The following is a 10,673-nucleotide window of genomic DNA, read 5'->3' as shown; positions in this document are numbered from 1 at the left end:
GTTTGGAAATTAAGGTTTAAGATTTAAAATTTAAATTTATGATAAAAGCATAATTTAAAAAAATATTGATTAATATTAGTTAAAAAGTAGTTAGTTTTTTGGTTGAACTCAAAATTTTGTTGGTGTGGCTACCCATAATTAATGTTGTTAGATAATATCAATTATCTTATATTAATATTAGATAGAGAAAGTATTGTAAGCTAATAATTTTTATTGAACAAATTAAGAAGAAGAAAAAAATACCTCAGGGTGATTGATTAACTATCCATACTGCAACTGCTTCAAAATATAAGAAAGTTGCTTGATTAGATCAAGCTCAGGGTGGTCAATCGGGGTCTTCCAAAGAGAGATTAAAGCAAAGGTTTCAGTCCAAATTTAATTGAAGAAATTTAACAAAACATAAAAAAATTAACATAAAACTAAAGAAAATTTATTAAATAAGAAATAAAAAAGTGATGTGTTTCATGTTGTTTTCATGGTGTAGGGATGAGCTGTTCAATAGACGTCGGAGAAGCTGTTGAACAAAGAACCGAAACAGAAAGCCAGAGAACGATGATGGTGGATCTGCTCACTGAAGCACTACTTGCGTTCGATGAACGCCAGAGCTAAGGCAGAAGCTTGAGTATGCCGAAGGAACAAAACGTCCAAATTGAAGCAGCATGGTAATGGTGGAGCCACAACTAGAAAATGGTTTAATACAGACAGATTTACAGACAGATTTGGTCTATATTACAGACGAATTTTTGGTTATCGACAAAATTACCGACGGATTTTGTCCCTCTGTAAAAGCCTCGTCGGAAATTATTTACTGAAGGATTTTTTCCGTCGGAAAATTGCCGACGGATTTTTACTAGTTACCGATGGATTTTCCCTCTGTAAATTCTCCATCCATTTCCCGAAGACGACAAACTTTCCGATGGATTTTCCGTCAGTAATTATAGACGGCTTTTTCGACAAACAGACGGATTTTTCGACGGATTTTCCGTCTGTAATTTACAGACAGATTTTTCGACAAATTTTCCGTCTGTAATTACAGAAAAATTTTCTGACAGATTTTTCATCTGTAATTTGAATCTTAAAAAATCATCTCACACTCTGATTACAGACAAAAAATCCGTCAGTAAAGTAAAATAATTTTTTTTATTTTTCCAATTACAAAATAAACTTGTTTTCATACAAAATAAATATAAATTTAGTACAAATTTTTTTCTAATTTGTATTCGAATATTTATAATATTACAAAAAATAAATAAATTCATCGTATTATAAAGCTAAAAAAAATTATTATAAACAAGCAAGTTAATATAATTCAAAACATAAAAAGTATATTATCAACTATAATCCTCAATATATTGTTCAACCATACTAAATTTTACACAATTTTACATATATTACAGAAAGATTAACTGAATTCTTTTTAAAAAAATAGACATGAATCAGCATCCATTAGCCATATGTGCATGAATTCTTCTGGGGGAAGAAACAGAAAAGTAAATCTGCCTAAAAGAACAAATAGCACCAACCATCATATCATTTGTCTTTGTCTCAGCTTCTGAAGCTGATGCACTAGTACGCTCAGTCATTGTTGCATCTTATGAGCTAGCTTGCTACTCACCACCCTTCTCTTGTTTAGAAGCTTCTTCTGCAGCTGCTTCCTGCCTGACTCTCTCTTCTTCCATTGAAACTCTTAAAGCAAGAGCCAGCTCGGGGTCCAAGTTTGGATCCACACCGAACTCAAATCCAGATACACCACCAGCTGCAGCTGCAAATCCACTTCCACCTTCACCATTGCTAGTAAAAATAGGTGTGCTGCCACAAAACAAGGTTACAAAATTACTTCTCAATAGGGAAAGCAAATTTGTTATTGTACTACAGGAAAGAATTAAAAAAGAGTCAGAGCAACAATGAATCCTCTAACACAAAAAAATAGGATGACAGAATAAATATGACAGATATTTCACGAGAGCCATCTAAAGCATGCCATTTCTGCTACTTGGGCTTGGCAAAGAAAATATATGAAGGACGAGCCAATGTCTATTTGGTTAGCTAGTAAATAATTGGGGAAAGGATTAAAAGAAAAAGCACAAGAGTCCAAAGCCCTAAACTCCAATCAGAATTGGAAGAAAACAAAACAGAATTGGATAGAAGCCGAGCAGATAATAAACAAATTCCATAACTCACATGTATATCAAAGAAGTCTTGGATCAAATGGGAATCCTTATTAAAAAGTAAGAAACAAAAATCAAATAAGATGAATTGAATTCACAAATCTTATAAGCACATCAGAAAGAGCATTTGTACCAGCTGGAACATGAACAATGCGGTTGGTATCATTATTGTTCACAGCTGCAAGGAGTGCTTCCAGCTTCTCTGTCTTCCCCTCATCTTCCTCGCTGAAATTGACAATGTCAAGTGCAACATTATTCTTTTTTAACTTTCTTCCAATCATCTCCAATACTTTCTTCTCATGCTTGAGAGGACTTTAGAAACCATGAAATGAGATAATTAGATGAGAAAATAGCTACAAACAAATGAATTAAATATTTCAGAAAGGGACATTTTTTTGTACCTTCCAGCAAAGACAATAATCCTTTGCTGCTGCTTCTTATTTTGCCGATGCTTAAGAGCCAATTGTGCCACCTGAATGCCAGCGGCTAGGTTCATATCACCACCTATTTCTAACCCTAAATCAGGAAGAAAAATCTTCCTTCGGTCTCCCCATACTTGCTCAGACAAGGACAAGAAGGAGGAGCCAAAATCAAGTCATAACAAGAACAGGAAGGAACAAGAATATGCATGCAAATTCCAAATAAAATATCTCAGCAATTCAAATATATAGTTCATAAACAAACTTCATTCTATACTACAATCATAGAAATTATGTTTCAGATTTCACAAATTACAGGAATATACAAAATTCATACCTTAGAATTTACAAACTTCATTCTAAACTCAGTATATGATGCTCTGGCTGATAGAAGATGATGCACAAGTGACAAAAAGAAATTAGTCAATTTAAGGAACAAAATGCCCTATCCTGCCACAAAACATTAAATAACATTCACCACAAGCCTTGATTTCATGAAAGACATTCACCACAAAATTACCATCCTCTATCTCAAACAATTCTTCTAGAGGCTCCCCTTTGTCCTTTTGTCTAGTTTTTGGTGAATTCTTTGGGAAGGAGTAGCTGAAAAATTACAAGTCAAGAACCATTAAATAACAAGTGTAAGAAAAGAAACATTTGATAGATTTAAATTTGTAGGAGAGAATGAGCACCGTGCAAGCATTTACATCTACGCCTAATGGATCTTCTTCTATTATTCATGTTCCTCTGTTTGTGATAGCTAGCTTCTGGGGACGGTTCCACCTTTTCCTAACATGTAACATTTTCTAAGGTACAAAACTAAATGAAGCTCAGAATTGTATGTTAGAAACATACCACTACAACTTCAGTGTTGGTCTTGGTCCCTTTAAATAAAGCAGCCCTCTATACAAGTTCATGTTGCAATGCTTTTATATGAAAATGAGTTTCATCAAAAGGTTTATATCATTGCAAGATAATAAAATTTAAATTTTCAGTCTCTCTCTCTCTCTATATATATATATATATATAAACTCACCCTTTCCCTTCCTAAATTAAGCTCATGCAAGAGCAACTAGATAGAATTATTATCCCTGTAAAAATAATGATATTAATATGAATGTATAAGATGTAAAATGTACTGCTAGCATGTGTGTGTTTGATTGAGCAAGATTCCAATTTTGTAGTTGTAGTTTTTGAACATTGCCTCTTAACATCTGCATCTCAGCTTTAGTCTATTCAATTATTTTACTGTTTCCAATTTTAATCAAGGAAAAAAAGCAAATTCTTCCTAATTATATATTTCCTTAGATTACATGAGAGGATACTTTTTCTCAGCTAGGAGCTTCAGCAGAGTCATTCTTTTCTGCATAAAAAAGATTCAAGTACTGTCATTTTAGCCATACTATACTACTTTGATGAAGTGAAGGATAGGCTTGACAACAAATTTTTTGTGTAGATATAGTATAATTGAAAAAAGATTAGTCATGTTTGATAATGGATATCCAATCTCAGGGAGAAATAAAAAAGATAAAAAGAAAAATTGAAGAATAAATATTATTGTAAGTATTAAGCAAATAAAAAATCAAACTCAGATATACATTAATATAAACAATGATATTATACCGAAAGAGTATGCTCTGCAAAGGTGCCAGCACTTCAGAAATAAGCACAATCTCATGATTAAAGATATATATATACATATATATACAGATATGTATGTATACTCGCTATAGATACATTATTGCATGTGCATCTGCATATATACTGATGTTAGTTAGCATAGAGAAGTGTCATGCATATGAATCAACTTAATGCATGAATTGTATGTTTTGTAAGTGAAATATGTTGTAGCAATATATAATTCCTAATTCAATTCAGATGTACAAATAATACTAATATCAATTAATGAAGTATAGTATAAGTTATATGAATAAGACACGCAAGGTAGAAAATAGAATTATCTTCAAAATATATAGATAAAATATTAATTAAGATTCGTTCTATGCAACTAATCTCAATTAGAAATTGTTCTTATTAGCCCAAAAGGAACACCTTTTCAAAGAAGAGAACTGAATTGAAGTGGACAGTCACATAATTCAGATCCTAAGTAAGGGATTAAACCATCAAATAATCCATTAAAACACCACAGATAGTGAAAGCAACGCCGTTAAAAAAGCGTGAAAAAGTAGCATTAGAGAAAATTTTGTAAAAAGCTTTTGTCATTTGGCTATAACTATTTGTAAATACAACTTTTGAAGCGCTCCAGCTACGAAAAGCTCAACTTGCTATATATCCAAACCGTAAAGGAAACAAGAAGCCGCACCTGAACTCAAATTCCGAGTTTTGACCCCGTAATTCTTCCATGAAGCATACTTGTGGAATACATAGACCAAGATTATAATTGCTGAGTTCCACACATAAATTCAATTCTACAAAATCAGTTTATGAATTTTCAAATAAGTAATATATATGCTCAAAAAGCAAGTTTTATTGTCATATGATTCAGAAAATTAAATTCTATTGAAACAAAATTGAGTTAGAAACTCAGAAGCAAAATGAAAAAATGGAAGAGAAACTCACCTTTTCTTCTCCTTTGGAGGCAGAGATCAAAATCCAAAAACAAGGGAAAGATTGAAACTTCAAAGTCAAAACCAACCAAAATTTAAAACTGCCATTGACCAAACCACAACCTAGTCGTTTATTATGACATGCAACAAGAAAAGGTTCAATTTTAATGATATCATATCTACCATACAATGAATGAAATTTTTTACTCCGAACTACAACCACAACATCAAACACTTCTTAAAGGCATGAAAATAATCAAGAACAAAAAGAACCATACACAAGAGATGCAATCGAAAGCTTCTTGCTGTTGTTCAAAAGCTGCTGCTGCATCATCTTTTAGATTCTTATAAAGAAAAGAAGATAGCTATAACTTCACATCGAATAACAGAGTAAACCATATATATATTAATATAACTATGGAAAGAAATGCATGCTTTTTTCAAAAATTACCTGAATTTCCACACGAAGGGCTGTGATTTCCTCATCTCTCCCATCCTGTGTTTGTTTGCCAGCCTTGAGAGCAGCCTGTGACAATAAATAAATAAAAAAATTGAGTATTCCACAAAAAGATTATAAGATTATAAGATTATAAGATTCAAAGCACATACTTTATGAATTACCAAATCAGCACCAATATAAAGATTATAAGATTCAATTTTTTGGAGACAGAAAATTTGATGCATTCAAATATATACTTCATCACGGAGTGCAGAGGTATTACTGCTGCCACAGAGTGAACCGAAACTGCCGGTCTTCCAGCTGAGGTCAACCGCACCGAAAGAGTATGCTCTGCAAAGTTCCGACCTAACTAAATGAAAAGCACCAAAATCTTATTAGCACAAGAAGAACGAGGTGAATAACAATTGAATCGGATCCATAATTTTAACACTTAGATCACACTCAATCACTATCAATGGCGCCAAACCAAGATAGATGTATGGTTGGCTAAGAAAACCAATAAGAAACTTAAAAACCGTCCATCTAATGGAAATTAATTATAACTTAGACTTATAAAAAAAATCAATAACAACAAACGAATATTCATATATTCATCTAATGGAATCAGAGGATTGGAGTTCCTTCACAGAAAGCTTGCCATCTCTGTCTCTGTAATAAAACCCTAAATTGTTTTGAGAAGATGGAAACTGCAAAGAAAAATTGATAAACCTAAAATTGGCACAGAAAAATTGAGCCCTAAGCAACATAATTATAAAATCAGAGTATACCTCTTTATAGTCGTGGAGTGTTGTCCGGGGGAGCCTGGTGGTTGCTCCGAGGAGAATCTCACGGATGACGATGTTGGACACGGTGGTGAAGAGGTGGAAGAAAAACGCCGATGGTGGCCAAAGGAGGAGGAGTGATAAATCCCAATTTTGTGGTTTATCTTGTGCTTAATTTGGGAGATTTTATCATCTTTTCCCACATTTATTCAATGAAATAGCATGGTTTTGTAATTCTCCCTTGAATTGTGCTTAAGTATAAAAACATGCTTTTTAGGCCCTTAAATTGGTGATTTTAATCCACTTTAATTCTATTCGATGCCTTGATGTGTTTGTTGAGTGATTTCAGGTTCATAAGGTAAGTATTGGATGGAAGAAGTGAGGAGAAAAACATGCAAAGTGGGAGAACTCATGAAGAAATGAAGGAACCGCAAAGCTGTCAAGCTTGACCTCCTGGCACTCAATCAACCATAACTTGAGCTACAGAGGTCCAAATGAGGCGGTTCCAGTTGCGTTGGAAAGCTAACATCTGGGGCTTCGAAATGATATAAAATTTTCTATATGTTGCTTCACGTCAAGGGGTGCGCACGCGCCATGTACGCGTGCGCGCCGATTGAGCACGTGGTCCACTAAAGTGAAATCGCCCCCAGCAATTTCTGAAGCACTTTGGGCCAGCCCAACTCATTTCTAATGCTATTTCATGCAGAATTGAAGTCCAAGCAAAGGGGGAGCAATTGTTTTGAAGTGTTAGCATCATGTAGTTTAGTTTCTAGAGAGAGAAGCTCCCTCTTCTCTCTAGAATTAGGATTAGAATTTCTTAGATCTAGGTTTAGTTCATGCTTTGATTTACTTTTTCCTTTACAATTTCTTGTCCCTCTACTCTTTCTCTCTCTAATTTTGTCTTTCATTCATGTAATTCTCTACTTTTATGTTGATGCACTTTTGTTCTTCTATTTCTCTTTCAATGCAATTTATGATTCATGCTCTTTTATCATTGATTTGCTTTATTGTTGTTTAATTCCTTGCAATTAAGTAGTGTAGATTTATATTCCTTGCAATTTTACTATGCTTTCCTTTTATGCCTTCCAAGTGTTTGATAAAATGCTTGGTTGGATCTTAGAGTAAATTTTGAGCATTCTTGGCTTGGAAAGAGTAATTAGGCAATCTTGAGTCATGAAAACCCAACTTATGTTGGTGATCTAGAATTGTTAGCTAATATTGTTTCCATTGACGCTAATCTTTTGCTAATTTAATTAGTAAGTTGATTAGGACTTTTGGATTAAGATTAGCTAGTCTTATTAGACTTTCTCTCATGGAAGATAATATGATACCTTCTTCCAATGTTGGAGATGACGTAATATGATAAATTCTTGTTTATATTTGTGACATGATTAATTAGTCTTGTTTGACATTCTCCCTATGTGAAGATGACATGATACCTTCTTCCATTTGTTGGAGTTGACTAAATAAGATGAATTGATCATTGTATGACTAGGATAAAAAGCCTATGATCTCAATCCTTGCCATGAATGTCTCTCTTTTTATTACTTACTTTCTCTTATTTACTTGTCTTCTTTAAATACTTGCACGATTTACTTTTCTTGTCATTTATTTTCCGCCCCTTATAAACAAAACCCTTTGTCCCCTTCATAGCCAATAATCATACACTTCATTGTAATTCCTCGTGAGATGACCCGGAGTCCAAATACTCCGGTTAATTTTATTGGGGTTTGTTACTTGTGACAAATCAAATTTAATTTGATTTAAGGATTGACTATTGGTTTGGACTATACTAACAACGAAATTATTTTGTGGAAATCCGAACCGGTATAAATCCTTGTGTCAAGGAGAAGCGCGTGGGGATGAGGGGGAGGCTCCGGGAGCGAAATTGGCGGAGGTGTATGAAGCGAAGGGGTAGGAAAAGGAGCACGAGGAATTGGATGTGACTAAAACTCGTGCGATGAGGAGATGCGATGCAAGCGGCGGCGGCAGCGGCGGAAGAAGAAGCTCGTGGAAGGAGAGAGGAAGAAGCTCGTTTTAGTTGAGTGGAGTGTGAATGGAGCTCGAAAGAGTGGGGTAGAATTAGGTTTAATCTAATATTTTCCGACGAAAAATTTTAAATTACAGACGGATTTTTTGTCTGTAATAATTTAATAAAATGCAGCGTTTTGCTATTTAATTACAGACAAATTTTCCGTCTGTAATTATTTCCCACAAAAAAAAAATTAATTTTTCTGACAGAATTATAAACGGATTTTTTTCCGTCTGTAATTTATGCTAATTCATTTTTTTTGTTTTCCGACAAAAAATTCCTCTAAAATTCTGTTTGTATTTCCGTGGGATAAAATCCGTCGGAAATATCCATCTGTAATAATTAATTTTCTAGTAGTGAGCTAAGACTCATTCTTCAGTAGAAAACTCATTCTAATTTTTATTTATGACTCACTTGTCATAAAAAAATTACACATTAAATTTTTGTATCATAAACAATAAATAGGAACTCAAAGTATTTCTCACTTTTTCATTAGGAGGAACTAACTTTAGTTCTTATTGTGGTTCCATTTAATTAATCAATTATTAAAATTAATATAATTACTATTTTTTAATAATTTTTTAATTCATAAATTCAAAAACAATTCACTGTTAAAAAATATTAATATTAAAAAATCATAAATAAAATAATACACAATATATAGTACGAGATTATACTAATTTGTAAAATTATTTAATATAAAAAAAGCATAGTTAAGCTCTATAGTTAACGACAAGTATTATGAAATTGCCATATGTGTTTAATCAAATCCTCTTTCAACTGTCAATGCTACTGCCTATTTTAAAGTTGTGCATTTCTTTGGAGAAATTGATGGTATGGTGCAAAATTTTCCTCTCCTGGCTGAGGTTGTGATAAGCCGTTTTCGACATCGTCACATTCTAAGTCTTGAGCAAAATTTCCTACATAAGTGTCTCTTTCATCCTCAACAATCATATTATGCAATATAATACAAGCTCGTTTTATGTTTGCAAGTTTCTTCTTTTTCCAAAAGCGCGCTGGACCACGTATAATTGCAAAGCATGCTTGCAACACTTTGAATGCTCGCTCTACATCTTTTCTTTGCCCTTCTTGGTATTATGCAAGTAACTTGCGTCGTTTCTCCCCTTGTGGTTTTGAGATTGATCTGACAAATACAGCCCATTCAGGATAAATACTATCTGCTAAATAATATATCATAGTACAGTTATTACCATTAATAGTATAGTTTACCTCCGGAGCACGGTCATTTAGAATATCATTGAATGAACACTGGTGAACGATTTAACACGTTGATATCATTATTTAAACCAGAAACTCTAAAGAACGCATGCCATATCCAAAGGTTTGAAGATACTACAACCTCAAGTATTATAGTTACAACTTTACAATAACCACTCATGTACATACCTTTTCACACATTTAGATAATTTTTTCATTGCCAATGCATGCAGTCAATGCTACCCAACATGTCAGGAAAACCACGACCTTCCGCCATCTTCTTTTACCATAAAAGCCTCATTAAACATATCATCAAAATTTCTAGCAATAGCTTGAGATTCTTTTTAGTATTCTTTTAAGGTGAGAAACCAGATTTGGAGTGGAGTTGCTGAATCATTGATAGTTGATATTTATAAGTGTTTTCGCAACAAGTAGCTACTTCTCAACGGCTAGTTTTGCAACGGTTACTTAACGGCTAGTTTTTTCTTGTCTAAGTTTAAAACGGCAACTTTCAACGGCTACTTAACGACTATCTTTTTCTTGTCTAAGTTTAAAACGGCTAGTTTTGCAACGGTCACTTTCATAAACAATAATGGAAAAATAATATTGACTAATTTAAAAAGTTACATAAAAAATGAATAAAACAGACTACATCACATACCAGTAATATGCAATAAAAATAAAAATATACTACTTAACTCTACAAATACAAGGAACCATTAAGTAAACCACTTATTGATTATTTTCTGACATACAATCTCATGAAGAGCTCGTTGTTTTTCACCCATTGTAGACATGTCAGCATTAAGTATTTGCATATCCATTTCTCTTTCCCTTTCCTTGGCCATCCTTTCCATTTCCCTTTCTTTTGCTTTTATCTCCATTTCTTTAATATACCTCTGAGTTTGTAATTCTTGTTCTTTTATTGCCGCTTGAATTTGTAACTCCTTCTCTTTGATTGCCATCATCTTTGCTCTATGTTCCTTCTCCTCTTCTCTTTCTTTTTCCCTTTCCATTAGTTCCTTTTCTCTAACATTCTTAATATCTT

The 10,673-nt window shown here is 33.3% G+C and overlaps 1 protein-coding gene and 1 long non-coding RNA gene across 8 annotated transcripts in view; one reads left to right on the top strand and one right to left on the bottom strand.

Annotated features, from left to right (window-relative positions):
* On the bottom strand, nucleotides 1,327-3,579 carry LOC107615473 (26S proteasome non-ATPase regulatory subunit 4 homolog). Of its 7 annotated transcripts, none has more exons than XM_021111379.1 (5): nucleotides 3,295-3,579; nucleotides 3,066-3,190; nucleotides 2,570-2,724; nucleotides 2,271-2,480; nucleotides 1,327-1,809 (listed from the first exon to the last, which is right to left on the bottom strand). In XM_021111379.1, the coding sequence occupies exons 2-5, from the start codon at nucleotides 3,090-3,092 to the stop codon at nucleotides 1,608-1,610; spliced, it is 594 nt and encodes a 197-aa protein (XP_020967038.1). In that variant the 5' UTR covers nucleotides 3,093-3,190; nucleotides 3,295-3,579; the 3' UTR covers nucleotides 1,327-1,607. The 7 variants fall into 7 exon arrangements, with proteins under 7 accessions (XP_020967038.1, XP_020967042.1, XP_020967040.1 ...); XM_021111383.1 differs by having other exon boundaries at nucleotides 3,097-3,190; XM_021111381.1 differs by having other exon boundaries at nucleotides 3,108-3,190.
* Nucleotides 8,628-10,673, top strand: part of LOC107617093 — a 20,317-nt gene continuing 18,271 nt past the window's right edge. The window contains exon 1 of the long non-coding RNA XR_001614796.2: nucleotides 8,628-8,638. This is a non-coding gene — a long non-coding RNA (uncharacterized LOC107617093). The remainder of the gene's footprint in view (nucleotides 8,639-10,673) is intronic.

Source organism: Arachis ipaensis, chromosome B09 (assembly GCF_000816755.2).
Source record: "Arachis ipaensis cultivar K30076 chromosome B09, Araip1.1, whole genome shotgun sequence".
Taxonomy (NCBI): domain Eukaryota; kingdom Viridiplantae; phylum Streptophyta; class Magnoliopsida; order Fabales; family Fabaceae; genus Arachis; species Arachis ipaensis.
Note: the sequence above shows the minus strand (reverse complement) of the source record. Positions and strands in the feature narration are given on the sequence as shown.